The sequence below is a fragment of the Cervus canadensis genome, chromosome X (assembly GCF_019320065.1).
Source record: "Cervus canadensis isolate Bull #8, Minnesota chromosome X, ASM1932006v1, whole genome shotgun sequence".
Classification (NCBI taxonomy): domain Eukaryota; kingdom Metazoa; phylum Chordata; class Mammalia; order Artiodactyla; family Cervidae; genus Cervus; species Cervus canadensis.
In genome coordinates this window covers 113,580,197-113,603,993 of record NC_057419.1, presented here as the reverse complement: position 1 = coordinate 113,603,993, position 23,797 = coordinate 113,580,197, and the positions used below count along the sequence as shown (strand labels likewise).

The 23,797-nt window shown below is 38.5% G+C and overlaps 1 protein-coding gene across 2 annotated transcripts in view; it reads left to right on the top strand.

The window, feature by feature from the left end:
- Positions 1 to 1,551: 1,551 nt before the first annotated feature.
- SLC9A6 (solute carrier family 9 member A6) overlaps positions 1,552 to 23,797 on the top strand; it is a 54,185-nt gene continuing 31,939 nt past the window's right edge. Inside the window, exons 1-9 of one of the 2 annotated variants that reach the window (XM_043457962.1) lie at positions 1,552 to 1,755; positions 1,890 to 2,114; positions 10,262 to 10,461; positions 11,998 to 12,075; positions 12,349 to 12,425; positions 12,730 to 12,842; positions 15,263 to 15,368; positions 21,460 to 21,601; positions 23,470 to 23,575. In XM_043457962.1, coding sequence (XP_043313897.1) covers positions 1,587 to 1,755; positions 1,890 to 2,114; positions 10,262 to 10,461; positions 11,998 to 12,075; positions 12,349 to 12,425; positions 12,730 to 12,842; positions 15,263 to 15,368; positions 21,460 to 21,601; positions 23,470 to 23,575 — 1,216 coding nt within the window. In that variant the 5' untranslated portion in view covers positions 1,552 to 1,586. Of the gene's footprint in view, positions 2,115 to 10,261; positions 10,462 to 11,997; positions 12,076 to 12,348; positions 12,426 to 12,729; positions 12,843 to 15,262; positions 15,369 to 21,459; positions 21,602 to 23,469; positions 23,576 to 23,797 lie in introns of both variants that reach the window. The other variant, XM_043457963.1, reaches the window with a different exon arrangement.

Below are 23,797 nucleotides of genomic sequence, written 5' to 3'. Positions count from 1 at the left end.
GAAGCTGGGATGCTCATTTGCTAGGTCTCCTGGGGTGATAGAGATAGGTCTGGGGAGGGAGGCAGTGGGGACACTGGGAATGATGCTCACTTGGGTTTTTTGTCTCTACACAGCCCAGCCTTGTGTGTACAGGGCAGTATGGTTAGGCTGGAGGCAGGGGATAGGGACAGGCAGCCATGAAATTGGGAAGACAGGGGCAGACCCAGGTACAAAGAGGAGAGAATGGGTTCACAGTCACTGGCACAGACATCTGACCCAATGGGGCCAGAACTCCAAGATAAGCACCATTCCAGCACTTTCTTATTTTTAAGCTTACCATCTTAATGAACTGGTTAATGGGAGTGAATCCACATCGGAGCAGCTGGGAGTTGCCTGGATGTTGTTTGTGTTAGCAAAGAGGTTATATGGCCATGAGATGAAAATGCTAGAGAGTCATGACTTCTAGGCAGCATGATAGGAATTGGATGGATAGCTAGTATCATCAACAGTATGAAAAAAATGAGAAAGAACATGTGTTGGTAGGGGTGAAATGAGCTCATTCAAAAACATTTCTAGGGGATTTCCCTGGTCGTCCAGTGGCTAAGACTCCACACTCCCAATGCAGGGGGCCTGGGTTCAATCCCTGGTCAAGGAACTAGATCCCACATGCCACAAGTAAGACCCAGCACAGCTAAATAAATAAACAATTTTTTAAAAGCATTCTTAATTTTGGCAATTGGTAGGAGTCTCACAAGCATATGCTCACGATCCAACAGGTAGAGGCCTGAAGGGAGAGTGGCAGGTCAGGTCTTGGAACTGGAGTTCATTCGTGCAGAAGTAGAAATGAAACATCTAGAGAAAGTCTAGAGAGAACAAAAAGCCCACAAAGACTGAGTGATCTGAGAGGAAGGGAGAAAATAGAATCCACTGTTCTCAGAGTGGTGAGAACTGTGAAAATTCTGGTGCACAAGGTTGAGAGGCTGAGAACAGGGAAAATATTCTTTGAAGAAGAGCGATGAGATATGGTGTTAAAGGTGGCTTCTGAGCTGGGGAACTCTCCTTTAAGATGGCAGAGGAAAGGAGCAAGAGGAAAATGAGAAACCCATCACAGCACAAAAGATTTCTTCCTGGGGAGGGAGGAGACTAGAGCACAGAGAAATTTGAGCACAAACCAACTGAATCTTTGCGAGATTGAGGAGTTTATCTGTAAGAGATGACTTACATCGGGTGTTTACGTGTAAAGAAAACCGAGCATAAAGACGCAAGCAGAATCCTTGCCTTTGAGTCAATTATTTATGAACTATTACAGTGCTATTTTTTCCCCCTTTGAGGACACAAAAAGGAGAATCCAATTTAAATTAAAGATGGAGATTTAGGCCCTTCCCAAGAGGACAACTTCTTATCCTGTTAAGAGACACTGGGGGACAATGTGGAGATGGGTTATGAAAGATCCATTCCTCTTGAGACCTTTAAGAATAGGATCAAACTAGACTGAGCGCAATCTGCCACTGCTTTGATTACGCTGAACCCAGGTTTCTTTTCCAGAAGGCGGTGGACTAGATTCGACGGCCTTTCATTCCCTGGCAGCGGAGCCTGGGGGGAAGCTGATGTGGCGGGGGACAGAAGGCCAAAGTCATAGGGCCCAGCGAGCTGGGAGTGGCGCGTCCGCTTTAAGAGCGGCGGCGGCGGCGGCGGCGCGCGCTCCGACGGCTTCCCTGGGGCCCCGCCCCTTTCCCGTGAGCCCTCGGGGAGTGGTCCGACCGCGGGCGGCTGCGGGTGAGGATCGGGGCGGGCGGTGGGGGGAGTCATGGCTCGACGCGGCTGGCTGCGGGCGCCCCTCCGCCGCGGCGTCGACGGCGGCAGCCCCCAGGCCCGCCGGCTCACGCGGCCGCTCTGGTTACTTCTCGCAGTGGGCGTCTTTGGCTGGGCCGGGGCTTCGGACGGCGCTGGCGGAGAAGCGAGAGCCATGGACGAGGAAATCGTATCAGAGAAGCAAGCTGAGGAGAGCCACCGGCAGGACAGCGCCAACCTGCTCATCTTCATCCTGCTGCTCACGCTTACCATTCTCACGATCTGGCTCTTCAAGCACCGCCGGGCCCGCTTCCTGCATGAAACCGGCCTGGCTATGATTTATGGCAAGTGTCTCAACCCCGTGTCTGCCCCGGGCGCTCCCCCTTTCTCTGTCCGCCGGCTGCCTCACCTCCTCTCCTGGCTCTGCTCGGCCTACGTACGGCTCCCCTTCCCATTGCTTCCATTTTCCGCCTCGCCTTTCTCCCGGATCTCCGGTTCTCTCCCTCGCCCCCCCTTTTTTTCCTGCTTCACCCCTCGTTTCTCTGCCTCACCCCATTTTCTCCTAAGCCTCGTCCCCCGTTTTCTCGACCTCGTGCCCCTCCTTTCCTCTGCCAGTCCACACCATTTTGCCTCCGACCCCACCTCCTTTTTCTTCCGCACCCCTCCTCTCCGCCTCTGCCTACCGAGCTCGGGACCCAGGACTGAGGATGGAAAGGGAGTGGGTGCGGTGCTCGGATTGGGTTGAGGACTGGGGGAGGGGAGGCCAGCCCAGCTATCCGTTTCTCTGGGATGTCAGTTCGTTTAAGGTCCATTGAAGCTGCAGCAGGATCTCTGCTGCTCAGCATCTGACGTTCTCTTGGAGCCAGAGTCCACCTTTCCCCATCACCCAGCTCTTGCTACGCCCTGTCTTTTGGAGGCTGAGAATGAAAAGCTAACTCCCGTGTAGCCCAAGTAAAAACCTGAACAAGAAAGAAGCCGAAGGCGGCTTAGGGCAATTTTGATGACATCCTGATGTATTGTACTAGGCTTGTGATATCTGATATGAATACGTATGGTTGACTCTTCTAATTCAGGCCGTGCGGAGGTAAGGACAAGAGATAAAGATCTTCCAGCAGCGTGTTGTACTATAGGTTGGTCAGAACAGTTCCGCCAAACAGTAATTAAGAACACCACGCGTATGCAGTGCGATGGGTGACTTGCTGGTGGCATAAGGTTATTGACAGATTGTTGAGTAAATGGCTTCAGTTCTTGTGTCTTAGTGTGCTTTCGTTTTGAGATTTCTTATTTATCTTTATTTTTTGATCATAAGGGGAGAAGGGCAAATCAAACCACAGACTCAGCGGCATTTTGGCCTCTGCTGGGGCCTCATGAGAGGAAAAGATGCATATTGCTGTCTTAATCTAGGATGACCAGGAGGGCGTATATGGCTGGAGAGATGAGGGCAGATAAACAGTCCTTTCTGTGCAGTTCATGAGTGAAGATTATCTTCATTTGAAACAGGCTTAAACTGATGAGCTTTCAGCTTTGTGTCTCAGACTTGCAGAGAGGTGGGAGAAGCCTTGGCATAAAAAGACATTTCTCCACGCACCCCCACCCCCATCCCTTTCCAGTAAATACAGACTTTCTGGAATGTGCAGCTCAAGGGTAGCAGAGCAAGGAAAGGTAGCTGTGTGTATCAGGAAAATGCAGGAACTCAGACTTATTTTTCATTTGTAAGGTAATAAAATTCTAAGCCTGTGTGCAAAATATCTCTGCTTCCTAAGATTCTTAGATTTTAGACATATTGGGTGGTTTTCATATTTCATGTTTTTGTATTCTATTTGCAGCACTCCTTAAGCTGAGTTAGTCAGATAAATTGTATATCTCTGTTTTATTTCTCTGTATAACAGTGTGTGATTTATTTACTATCCTCAACAAACATTTGCTACTCAGCTTACTACGTTATGCACAGGAAATACAAAGAAATATATGATCCCTACCTTAAAAGAACTTACCCTTCTTCGGTAGACAAGTCATATAAAGAAAATAAAGGATCTTAAATTCCATTAAATGCCAAATGAGTATTATGGTGTTAAAATAAGGAGCCGATCACTGTAACCTCTTTCCTATAGAAAGAGTATCATAAAGTGGTTCAAGATGGTAAGATCACAGGTCTGCAAATTGTTTCTGTAAGGGGCCACAGAGTAAATATTGTCAGTTTTGTGGATCACATCAATTTCTGTGTTGTGAAAATGTTTGTTTTGTTCTTTTTCTTTTTGTAAACCTTTAAAAATTTAAAAGCCGTTCTTAGCTCTTGTACCATGCAAAAACAGACCATCACCGTGATTTCCAGCCCATGTTTTAGAGTCAGACCTGGGTTCCTATCTCACTGTGCCAATAGCTCTGTGATCTTGGGCAAGTTCACCTTCTTACACTGTCATCTATAAATTAGGAACAATGATAGTAGCATTATTGTGAGGAAGAAATGTTTTTAGCTCAGTATCTGACCCCTAAGTAAATGCTCATTAAATGAGAGTTTCAGTTGCATTATTATTGCTGTTATAACTGCATTTTCGCAGGTTAAGCTCAGAATGATTCTTTTAATTGACTCAGTTTTGTAAGTTAAGAGGCAGACATAGTATTTTTTACAAAAGTCAAATAGGGACTTAGAATTGCCCTGACAATATTTGTTCTTTGGTAGCTGATATCATTAACCTCCTCTAATTCTTGGGCTAAAGGAGAATAGTGGGATTACTGATTTCCTTCCCTGATGTTTCTAAGTTAATGAAAAGTGATGGAGTGCCTTAGTGTTGGTGTTTTGTGAAGGAAAAACAAGGGTGTCTCTTGTGGAATATAAAGCAAAAGAGATTTACCTGGGTGTCAAATCGGGTTGATTTGCCATGACTTGGCATTCTTTAGCCTGTCCCATTTTCTCAATATGGGTGATCAGGGGCTGTAGATGAACAGCCTCCTGACCAAAACCCAAATCCAGTTTGAGAATAGGTGGGGCTCAGTCAAAGTACTTTCAGTGCCATGAAAATTAGGACATTTTCTAGTCATAATTACCATCTGCCATTTATCTTTTCTTACAACTCTTGTACCATTATAGCTATTATGTTAATATAGTACTTTAAGACCTTTATTTTTTAGCTTTACTTCCAGATGAGAAGACTTCTTACTCTGGGAATGTCCAGATCACCAAGATTCAGTCCACTGATGATTTAGCTACCTAAATCCTGGAAAAATGCTACATTAAAATAAGCCTCTCCTTTATCTTTTTGAGAAGCAAAGGTAAAAAAAGAAAGCGAGATTAAATTGCCAACGTGGTCACTTTCTAGATTGTAATATAATATAGCCTAGTTACAAACACAATGTTGAAGCACCCAAGTGTTCTGTTCATTGGGCTAGTTTGCTTAATCAGCTTCAAAGTGAGTCACCGTTAGTGAGTCTGAAAACTGCAGTGTGCTTTTAGATGGTATAAAAAGCAAAAAGCAAGGAAGCAGTACTTATTATGCCTTAAACTACAGCATCCAGAGTCCTAAGTTTAACTAATATGATTCATCAATAACTATTTATTATCTTTGATGTGATGTGAGACATGATGGGAAATACAGATGAGTCATCATCCCTGCCCACAAAGCACTTACAATCTAGTGACTGAAAAGGAAGTGTTTACTGAGCATTATAATGTTAGACACTGCTAGATGGTCTCCAGATATCTCATTTAAACCTCATAACGACCCTGTAAGATGGATACTATTATCTTTCCCATTTTACAGATGAGGAAATTGGGGCACAGGGAGGTTCAGTGACCTGCCTGAAGTCACATAACTTGTAAGTATTAAGTTCAGTCAGTCAGCCTCAGAGCCCCATTCTCTTAGCCCCTTAAACCATACTACCTCACGTCGAAGAGATAAAACTTATCTATGAAAATGAACTGTGTTAGTATTATCATCACTACCTATGAGGAAACTGAGGTTCAATGAGAGATTATCTACCCTAGAATCACAGATTAGAACTTGATGGAGCCAGAATTGATACTTCTATCTGCCCTCCAAACTGGTGCTTTTTCTCCTTCACTATGTTATATTAAATTTCATAAGATCAGATATGAAGGGAGTTAATACTTAAAGTTACAGGGGTTTTAAAGTGAGTTGTGAGGGAAACCTGTGAGAGAATGGAGACATAACCACCAGAGAACAAGTTAGTAACATGAGAGCCAGGAGGTGATAAGAAAATTATAGAAACTTTGGAAATAGAAAATGCAGATTTTAATTCTGGTTTTGTCAATGCCAAATAATGTTGGGAAAGTCATTTATCCCCATTTTTATAGATGAGAAAATAATGACTGAGATTCGTAATAGTTGGATTAGCTTTTAAGACAGAATCTAACATCATTCTTCAAGAAGCAGATAAATGTTATATACATATACACATACACATATACAAATATGCATATATTTTTAATCTGTAGAAATCTTTATCAATTTTGACCATACTTAATACCCCAGTGATGTTCCTTCCATATTTTTGACTATCAGAGGCTTCTAGTATGATAAGCTGGAAGGATGTGCTGAAATCCATTAAAAAATCAGTTTCCACTATGGGACTCATACAGTGGTTGGGCCTTGGGTCCAGAGGGCCTGAGTCCTCAGTCCTTGGGAGGGTCTCCAGCACAAGAGGGTCAGGGATGTGTAGGAAGGGAGGGACTTGTCTCTTGTGAAAGATATCTCTTTGTGGTTGTATACTTTGTTGCCTGACAATGGTAATTTTAAATGTCATGATATCAATATTTTTTGTGCCTCTGTGTAGGAAGCGAGAATTTTCTGCCTTATCCCCTTAACAAAGCACTCCTTTTGTGTACTTTCTCTTTACTGAGAATTGCCTTAACTCCATGATTAGGATTTGACCTTTCACAGAGCCCAAGTTAACTTGATCTGTCAACTTTATTCAAAGAAATTCTAATTTTTCAGCTGTCTGATGCTGTAAAAAGAAGATCTGATTTTTTTTTTTTTTTTTTTTTTGCAGCCTAAGTAATTATTCTCCTTGCTGGTGTTTTAACTGCCAGGGTATAAGATTTGTCCAAATGCTGAACCCTCCTCAGGACACACAGTGACATTTCAGCATTGGGTTGGGATGCAGTAGAACCTGTGGGTACTCTTCCTTACACAGTTAGGCTTGAGGATAAGGAAAGAATTTATGCTGATATTATTGCTGCTTGTAATGGCTTAACTGTGATTTTTGCACATCAATGTAAGGGGACAACTTAGTACTACTGAGCCTCTTAATTAGGAGGTCTTGTGAGATAGTAGAAAAAAGAGCTATTTCTATATCATATAGACAGGATGACTGTGGAAGGATAACCTTTTCTCTCCCAGGTTATGTTTATCAAACACAGTTGATATCCAGCCATCACTTTTTAACTTTGTGTTTTGAGGTGAGATATTTTCAAAGTGTATCTTTTCCTGGTAGCTTAGTGGTAAAGAATCTGCCTTCCAGTGCAGGAGACATGGGTTTGATCCCTGGGTTGGAAGATCCCCTGGAGAAGAAAATGGCAACCCACTCCAGTATTCTTGCCTGGGAAATCCCATGGACAGAGGAGCCTGGTGGGCTACAGTCTATGGGATCACAAAACAGTTGGACACAACTTAGTGACTAAACAAGATCAAATCTTTCATTTATTATTTATTAAATTTTAAATAAATTTATACCTCTTTACCCATTTCTCCCATCCCTTTCCACCTGCCTCTGGCAACCACCAGAGCTTGTATATATTGAGCTTGTTTTTTGTTTTATTCTTTTTAAGATTCCACATAAAAGAGAATACAATGTTTGTCTTTCTCTGTCCAACTTATTTCACTTAGCCTAATGCCCTCAATGTCCATCACATTGTTTCAAATATCTGAAACTTTGTTAAAATGTTTTTTAGAGTCAATTGCATTGTATTGGTTACCAGTTACTCATTGCTGCTCATTTGAAAAAAGTTACATGTGGCTGTAAGTTGACAAGAAGTATCCTTCATCTCTGCTGCTTCCTCCATTCCTAGCCAGCTACTGCTCTGACACTCCCCATTTCTGCTTTATCACTTCCACTCTGGCCTAGCTTCTGCCTCCACTACTTCACTGAAATTGCTCTTACCAAGGTCACCTGTGACCTCCTTGTTGCCAAACCCAGTTGACACTTCTTAATGTTTGTCTTCCTTGACTTTGCTGCAGCATTTACTAGTTTTCATCAGTTCCTCCTCTGTTCTTCCTATGTCTGTGGCTTTTCTTTCTTAGACTCCTTCATCATCTTCTCCTCCTCTACCAGCCCCTTAATTTTGGCATAAAACTCTGGGCATATATCCATAGTCCTCTTCTCCCTTTGTTTGCTCCCTAGGTAATCCCTTCTGCACTTGACTTCAACCATCTTATGACTGCCAAGTGTATATCGCCAGTCCAGACCCTCCCCCTTCCTTGAGGTCCAGATCCCACATACTCAACTGTGCATGTATCACAGGTACATCAAACTCAACATGTCCAAAACGAAGCTGCACATTTCCCCTAGAAATCTGTCCCCTGCCTCACTCACTGGCCCAGCTTATCCGCCTAGTTGCCAAGTCACTTTAGGTTCCTCTTAGTTTTTCATCTCCCTTGCTCCCAGTCTTCTCAGTCACCAAATTCTTCTATAAGATAATACTTTCTAAAAAATCCCCCTCTCTCCCTATCTCTGCTGTCTTAGATTAGGCCCTGCATTCTTAGTGCCTGAATAACCTCAGTGGCCTTCTTATCTGACCTTCCCGAGCCTCTGTAGTCTAGGCCAGTCATGCTAAAATAGAAATCTGATGTCAAGCCCCTGCTTATAGGCTTTCTATGGCTTCATTTTGCTTTCAGGATAAAGTCTAAACTCCCTTCCCCTACATGCAAGGTCTTTCGTGATTCAGCTCCTGCCAGTCTTTGACACCTCAACTCTTGGCACTTGATATCCCAGCCATCCTGAACTATTTATGATTCCCTGAATGGGCTATGTTTTCTCACTCTTCTTGACTGGATATGTACTGCTAGTCCTCCTACCTGGGAAACCATTTTCTCTTACTTTGTTACCTGCTTAGATGACACCTCTGGAAAGACTTGCCTAATGTCCCACTCCCTCAGGGTTGCTTAGGTACATCTTTTCTGTTTTTATAATACCTCATATACAAATATATCATGTTATAATTGTTTATTCAGTCTGTTTTTGCCAAGTGGACTGAGAGCTACTTGAAGGAGGGACCTCCTTTTCATTTGTGAACCCTGTGGGCCTACTTAGCATAATAGTCCATTCACATATATTAAAAGAAAGACTGACCAGTTAGAGTAGAAGGAGACAGGAAGGTAAAATGCCATTAAAGCAGAGTTAAGGAAAGTTCCAGATGTTTGAGTTCAATTTGCAGTTGAGGTATATCTATACACTGAAGCATCATTTGACCATAAAAAGAAATGAAGCACTGATACATGTTACAACATGGATAAATCCTGAAAACATTATGCTAAGGAAAAGAAGCCAGACATAAAAGGTCACATATTGTAGGAGTCCATTTATATGAAATATCCAGAATAGGCAGATTTATCTAGAGAAAAAGTAGATTAGTGGCTGTCAGGGGATGGCAGTTGGGGTGGGGGAAATGGAGAGTGACTGCTAATAGGTCTAGGGTTTCTTTTTGGAGCAATGCAGATGTTTTGGAATTGGAAAGTAGTTATCAGTATACAACTTTGTGAATAAACTAGAAGCCACTGAATTACACAGTTTAAAAGGATAAACTTTGTGGTACTTGAGTTATATCACAATAAAGTCATTTTTAAACATTTTTGATCAATCTAGGTTTATAGTACCTAGAACATTGTGCATAATTGAATATCAGTATGATGATCCAGGTAAAATTCTAATAATATGTTGATATCATAGTGTCAAAGTCAAGGCTTCTGTTCCATGTTTTCATTTTGAAACATATTTTAAAATTAAAGTCTGAACTTTTAGTATTAGAAGAACTCAATCTACAAACATTGACTTTCCAGTTTGTAAAAATTGTATTATTTGGCCAGCCGTGTGCTTTAGGAATAACTTAAGAAAATAACAAGAAGTTAGGACTTCTGAATTGGTATTAATAGATGGAGGTGGTAAACACATTTCTAACATGATTACACTGTCAGGTTGGGACGCCTTGGAGCATGTACTGTGTACAGATGATCTGAAGGTATTTCCTCATTTTGTTACTTTGCTAATCACTTATTTATATCTTGATCTAGGAATGCAATATGCATTGTTACCCCCGGGGATATTTTCCCCTCCTGTCACTGGAGTTATATTGGGCACTTAGATTTGTGAATTTAGTAGCACTTTAAAATGTAACTGCATTTGGTCTAAAAATGAATTTTGAGCTACAGGAAACTATCATAAGAGATTTTCTGTTATTAATCCAGAGGTATGTGTGGGGTACACAAGAAGTAGTCTCTGTGTGAAAGAAGAGCTTATATTATTCTTTTATTATTTCCAGGTCTTTTGGTGGGCCTTGTGCTTCGATATGGCATTCATGTTCCAAGCGATGTGAATAACGTGACCCTGAGCTGTGAAGTGCAGTCAAGCCCAACTACCTTATTGGTAAATGTTAGTGGAAAATTTTATGAGTATACGCTGAAAGGAGAGATTAGTTCACATGAACTCAATAATGTTCAAGATAATGAAATGCTTAGAAAGGTAAGTTCTTCATTAAAGATAACCTTTGGATTTTTTAAAAAGTATATAATAGCAGCAAAGTGATTCAGGAGAAAAATAATGAATTTTTAATGATATTTAAAATAATCAGTATTTTCAAATGCAGTAAAAGCTCAATTAATGAATGTAATGCAGTGCTAAGGAAATTGTCATGTCTACAGTTTGATTTTCTGATTGAAGCTAAGTACTGTAACTGTTTTTGTTTCCCTCTGTAATGTTTACAGTTGTAATAAGTGGTAACTGGTATTGAGTTAAGCAGAACTGATAAATGTTTCTTTCAATTTGCTTATGGCCCTTGCAGTTTTATAGTACTTTAGCACATAGCATTTATTTGATAATACCTAAAATATTCCATGAATATTTTTTTGAATTCTTTCTTGCCTTGATTGTGTTGTAGAGTGCTTAGTCACTCAGTCCCATCTGACTCTTTGCAACCAGTAGGGCTAATACTGGAGTGGGTTGCCATTTCCTCCTCCAGGGATCTTCCCGACTCAGGGATTGAACCTGTGTCTCCTGCATTGCAGGCGGATTCTTTACCCACTGAGCTGTGAGGGAAGCCCTTGTGTTGTATACTGAGCACAATTTAATCTTTCTTTGATTCTTAAGGGCCTCAACCTGAGTATCAGATACTATACCATGGTGTGCATGAAACTTGATGTAGGTTGGGTTTCAGTCTTACTGGCTCCCAGACATTCCTGGAGCTGCTTTCTCCTGACCCATCCATAGTTCCCATCCTGACGGGTCTCGGGCCTCATGTCTCTGTTTTCATCCACCCTTGACCATCTGCCTCCACGTCTGCTTTCTACATTGGCAGGACTTGGCTTATACAGCTACTTGGTTGTGTTTTTGACCATCTTTAATGCTTTTCAAAATTTCACGCAAACCTAAATTTTACTTTGCAGCTAGAGTTTTTTTCTAGCTGTGGAAAATTCTAGTTCCTTCAAAACTCTAGGAAATGAAATTTTAGCATGGCTATGTGTGTAGCTGCTCTGTGTTCATGCCCAGTCCTACTGCAGCCTTATGAACAGAAGGGGACATCTGTTTTATTATAGGGAGTAGATATTAAAAGGAATGGGCTGTCAGAACTAGAAATCTGATTTGTGCAGAAACTTTTTATATTATGTTATATACCTTTAGAGATGTTACCTATGCAAGAAGTCTGTTTCCTCTTGCCAACAATAATTCTGTACTCCCACATTTTATCTTACCAGTTTGGGGCCTCTTTTATTTAAAGCAAAGACATGTTCATACTTTTTCTTATTTTGAAGATTTTTACTATCATTTTAACCTACTTTGTGTAGGTAGGATGTAACTGATTGTTCCAATGCTATCTCCTTGTCATTTGGTTGAGAAGTGGAACACCAGCAATCCTGTATGAAATATTTTTCAGTTACCACAGTGGTAGTAGTCTTGTCTTTCACCAGTTTAACATGAATCTTTTTTTCTTTTTGCTCATTTCATAATGTAATAAGAAATCTTCTGAGGGAATTCATCTAAAAGAACTCTTTATTTTAACAGGTTACTTTTGATCCAGAAGTATTTTTCAACATATTACTTCCTCCTATCATATTTTATGCAGGATATAGTCTGAAAAGAGTAAGTGCTTTTGTATTTCATATGCTTTAAATGGCCTTATACTCCATGGGCTTTATCATCGCTGGCACTCAGAAATAGCAGTTCTTCCCTCACTTCTCCCTCTCCTTATCCTTTTGAGATGCTGAATTTAATGCCTATACAAAAATTCTCTCTTAGTTATTTCATTTAATGAATAATGCATTTAATATTAGCATAGTACACTAGAATAGAAAACCTTTACTTTTAAAAATAATTGGTGAATATTCTAACACAGTAAAACTTTTTTTCTATCAGAGACATTTCTTTCGAAACCTTGGATCAATCCTAGCATACGCTTTTCTTGGAACTGCAATTTCTTGTTTTGTAATTGGGTGAGTACTTGAAGCTTAAAACACTTTTAGCCTTCAAATTGTAATTTTAAAATAATGCATATTTGACTTCTGCAGTATTGTATTCTTGAATGTGTCTAAGGACTTTTGCAGTAAAATATATTCATATAGGTAATAAGTTCTTTGAATTTTCCTTAAGGCTAAGGCATTACCATATTTAAATGACATGCAGTGTATTTGGGATTAGTCACAAAGTACTAATAGTAGACCCATCTTATTCTTACTGTATTCTAACTTCTTTCACAGTTGATGTTTTTTCTAAAGGAGACATATGTTTATTTAACAGATCAATAATGTATGGCTGTGTTACACTGATGAAAGTAACTGGACAACTTGCCGGAGATTTCTACTTTACAGATTGCCTGCTGTTTGGTGCCATCGTATCAGCAACTGATCCAGGTATGTTTTACATGAATGTGGAGCTTGAGTACTTAAGGTGTACAGTGTTTTTCCAACAACGCACATGCATGTATTTCTTGCTTTGAGGTGTAGAATTCAGGATTAGGTATTCCCATCTTGCTATACTTTCCAGTTGTGGAGGGAAAAAACAAAATTCATGGCTCCTTTTGGCTTAAACACACAATTTTGTTCCTCTTTATTATATGTTCTATTACTGGTCCACAATTTGATGCTTTTTAGATGAGGACCATAAAGCATTTCCTCCAAGAATTTTAGGTTGGTCTCTATCCCAGGTGACAGGGCATAGAAGACGAACTGTATTAGTTAAGAATGGGCAATGATGATACATTTCCTTTCAAGCTTCTAGAAAACAGATCCCTAAAAATCTGTTGACATTTAGCTAATCTGCATTTAAGAGTAAGAAAAATTGTTTTAAAATGACTGTTAGAAGGCCATTATACTAGAACAAGTGTGATTTGGGGCCATTGGTGGGTCATAATATATATTAAAGAGCTATTTTATAAAATTGGCTTTCTGATTATGAAGTAGTTTCGATATTATCATGACTTGACAGTGAATTTTGTTGTATTGAGTTAGATGAGTTAGGCTATAGTTTTCCTAATGTAATATTGGTGATCTTCACAGCTACATTCAAATTAAGAATTTAGAGCATGTTTAGGCTGAAGGTATAGGGATAAGAGCAGAGACTGCATTTTTTGAACTAAGGACGCAAGTATTCTTTTACTAGATTTTGGATTCTTGGTAGAGGTTTGTTTTGTTTTACCCTTTGACCTTGTAAGTTAATAATCTTCTTTAATTATCATCCAGCATAATCAAAGTTTATCTCTGAATTCCTGTGTTAACTCTGATAACACAGGGCATTATAGAAAGTAGGAAAATATGCTCTATACTCTGTAAGAAATGGTTTTAAAAGCTCAGAGGACATTTTAGAGAGGCATTTGTGTAGTCTGGCATTTTTAAAACTGAGAAGCAAATCACCTCCTTAAAGACAGTTGAGGCTGCCCCTTATTGTTTGTAACTGTTCCCATTATCAGTATGAAGATGGGATGGTTTTTGCAAGAAACTAGTGGTCTCTTCTCCATGTTCTCTTACTGGAAGCAAAGTTCTCAACTTTTCAAAGTCTAGGAAAAATCTCAGTCAGTTGGACTGGCTACGTTACTTAAAACTTCTGGTTTTGGGACTTCCCTCATGGTCCAGTGGCTAAGACTCTGCTTCCAGTGCAAGGGGGCAAGGGTTCGATTCCTGGTCAGGGAACTAGATCCCACTTGCCACAAGAAAGACCCAGCACAGCCAAATAAATAAATACTTTAAAAATAAATTAAAAAAAAAAAAAACTTCTGGTTTTGTTTTAGTGGGAGTATGGCCTGGATGGCTCAAGCAGAACTGTTTTGCTTATATAAAGCTGAATGGTTATATTTCTTCTGAGTTATATAGGTATTTACCCCTATAATAATTCTGTTATTTTGCAGTTGTTCACTTGATAGAAGGGGGAGCCATAGGTTCTTTTTAAAATTTTACAGCATTGTTCCTGCCCTCCTTTTTGCCTTCTCTTGGTTAGCTTTTGGTATCAGGATATTCCAGATGAAATGCTTTGCAGTGGACACTTTATCTTTTAAAGTACAAGCTTCCTGTTTTTTAGTTGGCATTTGAAGAGGTTCTCCCAACTCTGGTTGTAATAATCTTTCACGTCTGCTTGAGTTTATTTAGCAAGTGAGCTGTACGTGACTCAGCAATTAAAGTTACAATGCAACTTCAATCTCCTCTGATTTTCTAAGAATTCTCATGTAATGGTTTTCTAAGAGAAGGATTTTTTTCCCTCTCAAGCTGAAATAGCCTGATAGTTGTCTTCTTGTTAAGTTAAATATAGCAGCTGTAATTCTGGTCATAAATTTTATGCCAACCGGAAACCAAACTCGTGTTTTCATTTCCCACTGTCTTTGCTAAACTGGTATGCTTAAAATTTGAAAGTCAAATAGAAGTGAATTATAAAGCTCCAAGGAAAAAATGAAGTTTGCAGCAGGAAATGCTTTTTGTAATAGTCTTCTTTATCAAAGATTAATGATCACCTGGTCTGTAAGAAATTCTGAATGTATTTTTTATGGGAAAGATATGTACAAGGCAAGATTATTAGCATTTGCATAAAGAATGTAGGCCAACTCAGTCCTCCAAGGTTATTTTCGACTGTTAGAGAGAGGAAGGGGATATTACAGGTACACAGTTAGGGAAAAGAAAAATATTGACATAAAATTACTGAATCTTTAATATGGTATGAATGTTTATTAGGATTGAATTCTGAGATGAAGAAAGAAATTTCCAAATAACTAATATGATCATCTATGAAGGGAAATATGTTATATTTGTAATGTCTTAATATTTCTGTGACTCTTTCTACTTGCTAGTGACTGTTCTTGCCATATTCCACGAGCTTCAAGTTGATGTTGAACTCTATGCACTTCTTTTTGGTGAAAGTGTCCTCAATGACGCTGTTGCCATAGTGCTATCTTCGTAAGTGATTTTTTTTTTCTTATTTTATTCTGTATGTTGAACATTAGGATTCTAAGAACCAGAAGTCACTTGTTGAGTAGAGTACATTATGAATAGAAACATTTGAAAAACTGAAGCATTTTTCCCCCGTGAATAAATATATGCTTATAGATTACATGGAAAATTCATAGAAACCAAAAAAAGAGGGGAATATATATATATGCATGGCTGATTCAGTTTGCTGTACGGCAGAAAATAAGACAATAAAGGAAGGAAAAGTGACATGTATCCCTGACACCTAAAGACAATTACTGCAAGCATTCTAGGACATTTTAAAAAATTCTTTTCTTCTATGCATAATATTTTTACATAGCTGTGATTGTAGTGTATGTATCATTTTGCATTCTGTTTTAACATTATAACATGGACATTTGCTCTTCAAATTGAATTTTTTGGCAGAGCTATATATTCACATGGTTCAAAAATCAAAACTATATAGAAAGGTATACATTGAAAAATCACTTTCTCACTCCTGTCCTCATCCACCTATCCCCTCAGTCCCTTATAGGTAATCATTTTGATTAGTTTCTTCTGTATCCTAGTGTTTCTTCAAATGCAAGCACGTATATGAATAAATATTCTTAATTTGCCTCATTTCTTATTTTAAAAGTAGCATGCTGTATATGTTCTATACCTGACTTCCTCTCACATAACTACATTCCAGAGATCTTTCTGTATCAAAGCAATGAGTTTCTCATTCTTCATTTACAGGCACATAGTATTCTGTGTACAATACTATGAACTGTACTATAGTTTATTTAATCAGTCTTCTATTGCTGGAAACATAAAGGGTTTACAATTCTTTGCTATCTCAAATAATGCAGCTGTGATTAACTTTCAACTTGCCTGTTTTATATGTACATTAGTATATTGGTTATTGGTAGAATAAATTCTCAGAAGTGAGATTAGTGGATTAAAGGGTAAATACATTTGTAATTTTGTTACATTGCTAAATTGCCTGCCAAGTAACTGTTTTGCATTTTAGCCACCAAATTATGAGAGTGCCTGTTTCCTCATAACTTCACCAACAGAGTATTTGTCAGACTTTGCTATTTTTGCCAATTTGATGATTAAGAAATACTTCATACTTTAATTCATATTTCTCTTATTTAACATAATCATTTCAGAAACTTAATTTTTAAAAGTGCTAAGTAAAAAAAAAAGTGCTAAGTAGTATACTTTTTAAATTTATTTTTTAATTGAAGGATAATTGTTTTACAGAATTTTGGTAAAGAATCCGCCTGCAATGCAGGAGAGCTGGGTTCGATCCATGGGTTGGGAAGATTCCCTGGAGAAGGGAATGGCTACCCACTCTAGTATTTTGGCCTGGAGAATCGTCGCAAATAGTCGGACACTTTTTAAAGACAATGAAAATGAGCAATATTTTAATATAAGTATAGAAATCACTATATATGCTACTAGAAGATATTTGCAGGTGAAAGAATGGATGTGAGCCTCTGAGGAACTGTGGCCTGTCCACTCACTCCTATTAAGCAAATATCTAACCCTATAGACAATTGCCTTTACACCAGAACTTTCTACAAGAGAGAGTAAAACTCCTTCACCTTTCCTCCTTACTTTTATTTCTCTCCTTAATTTCCACTTCACTAACCATAAAAGAGCAGTTAGTCACTGACTCTGGTTTACACAACTTGATTTCCCCCATTGTCTTAACTGCAAAGTGGAAAATTATCCTTTCTGAGATGTAACACTAATTCCTTAAATGTTGTGTATGAAGATGTGCAAAAGATCAGATCTTCTTTTGTAAATGTAGTGCATATAAATTCTACCCCCTCTACCATATTTATTGCCAGAATTTTTTGTGATTGTGGTGGCTCAGATGGTAAAGCATCTGCCTGTGATGCAGGAGACCTGGGTTCAATCCCTGGGTTGGGAAGATCCCCTGGAGAAGGAAATGGCAAACCACTCTAGTATCCTTGCCTGGAAAATCCCATTGACAGAGGGGCCTGGTGGGCTGCAGTCCATGGGGTCGCAAACAGTCAGCATAAGTGAACGACTAACACTTTCACTTTCGTAGGAGGTTACTAACTGAAGTGCTTGGCATTACGTTTTTCATCATCTTTCGTTTGCCTTTAAAAGTACATTAGATAGCTCAGCTGGTAAAGAATCCGCCTGCAATGCAGGAGACCCTGGTTCGATTCCTGGGTCGGGAAGATCCCCTGGAGAAGGGAACAGCTACCCACTGAAGTATTCTGGCCTGGAGAATTTCATGGATTGTATAGTCCATGGGGTCGCAAAGAGTCGGACACGACTGAGCGACTTTCACTAGATGTAAATAGTCTACTTTGTGTTGACCTTTGGTGATTTTCTAATGTGTATATTCTGTAGAAACAGCCTTGTGGAAAGAGGGGGACCCCTTCCTGAAGGACTTCTCTTTGGCAGTTAACAGGTTAAGATACCCATTCTTGAAATTTATGTTGGAAGTTGTTTTTGTTTGTTTTTTGACCTGTTAGATTGACAGTAACTTTTTTTTTTGTTAATGTCAATACTTTAATCTGGTGAGGGTGGAGTGAAACTGATTCCCTCATTGCTGTATGAGGTAGAGCTATATGTACTGATATAGTGTTGTGTATACCTAGAGATGCTCTACGTTGAATAGTATTCTTCTGAATGGTTATACCATGATTACCCTAGAGACCTAGGTTCATACTAATTTAAAATATGTTTTGGGGGTCATTTACATTTTATAAAATGTAAGTATGAGTAAACAAACATGACAGACAAACTGTTTAGCTTTACTAGTTACCAGAGATACACATGTTAAATCAGTGGCCATTTTTACCTGTTCAGTTAACAAGAACAAAATTGTTAATGAAAAATATTTACTGCTGGTAATGGTCTACTATAGTCATTCTTAACTGGAGGCAGTTTTGCACCATCACCACCCCCCAACCAGGGAATATTTGGCAATGTCTAGGGACATACTGGTTATCAAGAATAGGAGAACGTTGCTGTTGGCATCTAGTGAGTAGAAGCCAAGGGTGCTGTTAAATAATCCTTCAATACACAAGAGAGCACCCACTACCTAACAAATAATTACCTGGCCCCAAATGTCAGTAATGCCAGGATTGAGAAACCCTGATATCATTTTAAAACTATATCACTTGTACATTGTTGTTGACATTGAAATTGGTATTACCTGCTCTTTTGTATTTTATCTTTTGTCATTTATGATAATAAATTGATACATGTTTTTAACAAAAATTTAAAGTATTTGACTTAGTAGAAAATGCCTGAAATTTCAGTTCTCAGAAATAACCACTTATTAAGGTTTTCATCCAGATTTTTTCCATTAGAATATTAGCGTACATATAAATAATATTTATTTTTAAACAAAAAGGCATAGCACTATACATACTTTTCTGTAACTTCCTTCTTTCACTTGGACATTGTACTACATTAATACCTCCTTTATCCCATTGTATGGATACACTACTAATGTACCTCTGCATTTCCCCTGTTGATTAATATTTAGTGTTTTCTAATATTGTATTATTGTGAATAGCACTGCAGTGAATATATTTATATATAAATCTTTGTGAATCCTTGAGAGTATTTCTGTAGGGTATTTTTTGAAAGTAGAATTTCTAGGCCATTGGATATCATTACTAAAAAATTGAGAGATATAGTCATATTTCCCTCTTAAAATGTAATACAGATTTAGTTGAAAGCTATTGCTCAACATGTAAAAGCAGCTATAGGTTTAGTTAATACCTTGTTTCTAGGAATGTATAATGGGAAAACAGTCCAAAATTTGTAAAAAGCACAAATAATGTTCTTTCACACTGTTCTTTATAGTAGCAAAAATATTAGAAGCTACTTTAAAATGTCCAATAGTGAGGAAATGGTTAAATAAATCATGTTATATCCATTTGGACCATTCTGATGTCTTAAAACACCACAACTAGAGAGACTGTAGTCATTCTTATGTCATTGTCAGTTGAAGAAGCAGAATTCAGAACTGTATGTTCACTATGATTACAACTAAACATGAACTAGCATGCATGTAACAAAAAGATTGAGGACATAAGGAGAAGGGGATGACAGGATTAGATGGTTGGATGGCATCATTGACTCAATGGACATGAGTTTGAGCAAACTCTGGGAGATCGTGAAGGACAGGGAAGCCTAGTGTGCTACAGTCCATGGGGTTGCAAAGAGCTCAACACAACTGAGTGACTGAACAAAACAAAAAGAGGGGGAAGAAATACAGAAGGAAAATAAGAAAATAAGTCAGGGTAGTGGAATGACGGGGAGATTTTCCCTTCTAAATTGTACATTGTATAACTCTCAGGATTTTTTTTTTAAGTATTCATAAAAATGCTGCTGCCTCAAGTTAAAATGTTGACTGATGTAGAAAAGATGAATTCAGATTTCAATCCAGAGGCCAGCATTTGAAAAGGAAGAAGACAAACCTCTCATCTGTTCTCAGCCCACCATGCTTTTCCTGTACATTTTAGTGATTAAAGAATAAAATAATGATTAATGTGAATCTTGAATTCCCATGAACTACTCCAGGGAAAGCGATCTCAGAAGGCATTGCATTGATATTTTGTTCCTGTCAGCATTTTGGAAACTATGGCCAGAGAGAAAGAAGGTTGTTGTAGCAGTATTTCTTTTCTCCAGCCAGCTGCTATATTTTCATGCTATAATATAGTCAACTCTCATTTACAGTGGTAGGGTCCTTTATGTGTAGGTAAGATAGTATGATGTGAAAAGCCATTTCATATTCACTAAAACAGTATCAGATCTACCAGTCACAAAATGATCTGGTCACTTTGAAGATTTAAATGCAGATGTTTAAAGTTTCCAATTCAAATTGAGTCTCAGAAATTTCTATATGCCATTACCAGAAATTCATATTGGAGTTATACTTCAATGAGATAGGTAAAATTAGGAAATGTTACCTTGGTCTTAGATTTTGTTTTGTTTTTTAACTTAACTAGGGAGATGTGAAGAGAACTTGGTGTACATGGTATAGCAATGTCATTTTTTAGCTTCGAATCAGAAAAAGCATTGCCATAACCACAGGGGGAATTCATTATATTCTTAGGAATGTGTTTTCTCTGCTTCTTTTCTTTGACATGACTTGTGTGATCTTTGAGTCTGGATTTATTATACAAACACTGGTGCTCAATTAACTGTGATGAAAACTGACTTAGTAATGGTAGGTGCTTTTGCCAGAGACCCACTAGCAAGAGTGATTTTCTCAGCTGTGTTTATTTCCTGGGGCAACTGTTTCAAAAGAAGTATTTTTAGACAAGGTTTGGACTGTGAGTTCAAGATGGGGAGTGTCCTTTCTAATTACCTGTCTTGGCCTCTTACAGAGTGACTTTCTTTCAGAAGTTTAGGTGAAGGATTCAGCTGGGTATGCCAAAAGTACTGTTGAGTGGACTGTAACTCCTTGGAAGGCCTTTCAAGCCCTTCTATCTACAAAAGTCCATTTCAGTGAGTGAATAGATAGGAGGTTCTGGGCCCATCTGGTATTATAAAAGTTGAAAGGATTCTTTAGTCATCTTTTTTATTTTTCCCGTAGGAAAAACAAAATGTGATCAGGTTGGGTATTGAACAATATTCTTTATATTTTTATGCATACTCTGTTGGAGACATGGGGAATTTTTCATTAGTTTGTTCACATTATTAGTATGTGAGGGCTTTCAGGCACTCAGTACCATTAAGTAAGTAGTCACAAAAGAATAGTGCTGCATGGTATCTTGAGACTAGAGGAAAAGGCTTGGTTCGACCTTCATTTCTTTAGAGGATCTTACTGAATAAATGTTCTACCTTCTGAAATTGTCACTTAACAAAAGCTGAGTTTTCTTGTTAGCTGATCCACTGCAGCGTGTTTTGGTAACCTTTGGTCCTTATTTTGGCAATTCAAATCCAAAGTTTTGGGTTTTTACCCCCTCTTATTTAATCATCAAGCTCGACACTAGGTAATTTTTAAATTTTTATTTTATTATTTTTTAGATAATGTTTTAAAAGTAAAAATTGCTTCTCAAAGAAAGAGCCATTTCTTTCTCTTTTGTAGCTCAATAGTAGCATACCAGCCAGCTGGAGACAACAGCCACACCTTTGATGTCACAGCCATGTTCAAGTCTATTGGGATTTTCCTTGGAATCTTCAGTGGCTCTTTTGCAATGGGTGCTGCTACTGGAGTGGTGACAGCTTTAATATCCTTTTTTTATATTTATCTTTTCTTGTTAACTTTACAGAGTAATGTAATACTGTGTTCCGTGGTCTCCCCTACTTCTGCAATTGACATCATGTTATAATTATTAACCTTATAACCAAGTACTTGGTTTGAATTAGGCAATCATCTTTACCAGTAAATAAATAAAAGAATTTTATTGCTTTGTGTAGGCCTTCATGCCCTTAAACACTCACTACGGAATTCTATTTAGACAGAGTGACCCTTTGGGGGTGAATTTTAAGGTTGTAGACTGAATTGATATAAAGGTAGGTATTTTCCAAAGAGCCTCTTGGGTGTTCTATGTGGCTGTTCAGCCTGGCATCCTTTTGCTCTTCATTTAATAGGATTAATAAGAATGTATGATCTTGATACCAACTGAATAAAATAAAGTTCCTGGGTTAGGATAGATGGGAGTTCATCTTAGCTCCCACTGATTTTAACCTCATGCTCTCAAGTCCTACACATTACCACTAGTTTGCTTTTAGAAACATTGAGCCAGTCACTCTTATATTCATTAAAAAAATTTTCTTTTTTCTTAGTCATTGCAGTTTCACGTTCATAAGTTAAAATATAATAGAAAATGACAGTTTAATAAATGGATCTAAATTTTCTGTTATTGGATTCTTTAAGTGCAAGTATACCTAAACTTCTGGAAATTCAATTTTCTGTTTTATATCAAGCTTTTCATTCTTCAAAAAAAATTTCTTGTTTACCTGTTATATACCACATGCTATGCCCTGTGTATTACAGATAAACAAGACCTCTTGTGGCCTCTGCCTTTTGGAACTCCTAATATAGAAGAATTGCTGGCACTGCACTTCATGGGACCTCAGTGTAGGAAGGTGGAGGGTGAGGAGAGCAGGAAAGATGAGTAGGATTTGATCTCTAAAGAACTTCCAGCTCCAGAACTTTCAAGGTACTTTCATAGAAAACAAATACTTTTCCAAGAATATATTCATTTTCTGTACTTCAGTTTTGTGCTGGAAGAAGCTTGTCTTAGGACTTTTTCTCAGGCAAACTGAGCCCTAAAGGGACAGTAAAAACAGTTCTGAAGAAGGACCAGGCCAGCTAGTATCTCTTTCCAAGCCTAAGTTCCTTGAGAAACTTTATCATTGTGTTGTAGTACACATTTGTTGAGGGGAATGTAGACTTCAGGCTGAGATTTGCCACAGCTTGATACAGGCCCTTCCACTGGCAACTATCAAATACTTAGACCAGTATGAGTGAGTGACATGCCTCAGTTTCCTCATCACAGAGTTACTCTACATCACAGAGAGGATTGAACATCAAATCTCATGAATTGAGAATTGAGAATTTTTACTAGGTATAAATTGCTATTATTATGGAAGCTGTCTTGCTTTGGGTCTCAAATTAATAGAGTTGGCATGTTGCGTATCTGATCTGTCACTCCTGCCCTTTACTGTCATGTCTGTTCTTTACTTGGATTAGGAAGGCAACCCACTCCAGTATTCTTGCCTGGAAAATTCCATTGACAGAGGAGCCTGGTGGGCTATAGTCCATGAGTCTCAGAAGAGTCAGACACGACTGAGTTACTGAGAGCACACACACGCTGTTCTTTACTGCATGGTTTCTAACAAAGCATGTGATACCCATAAAACAATTGGATGGACTGAGCTGTAGAGCTTCATCATGGAAGGGAGGACTGCTGACTTCTTAGTACAATGCTTATGTTCAGAATTTCTTCACTTTGGTGCCTCCTTATTCTATGACTTTTGTGTTAGAGAGTGGAGAATCCTTCTGCTTTCAAGCTTGCCTTGCTTCGACTATAATTTTTTCTAGTAACACTTTTGTATTATGAGATCTTGTTGTCAACCTTGACAGTCTTACGTGACAAAGTTCACCAAGTTACGAGAGTTCCAGCTGTTGGAGACAGGCCTGTTCTTCTTGATGTCCTGGAGTACCTTCCTCTTAGCTGAAGCATGGGGTTTCACAGGTAGGTTACTTTCTCCTTTTAATTGTCACTTATAGGGAGTGACTTAGCCAGTGATTTTTTTTTTCTATGTGTGGACCAACTCCTCTAGTGTTTGAGCACTCTTGTTAGGGTTGGCGTTTATGCTGTCATTTTAGAATGTAAAAGGTTTTCACATGAAAAGATGCTCAACATCACTCATTATCAGAGAAATGCAAATCAAAACCTCAATGAGGTACCATTACA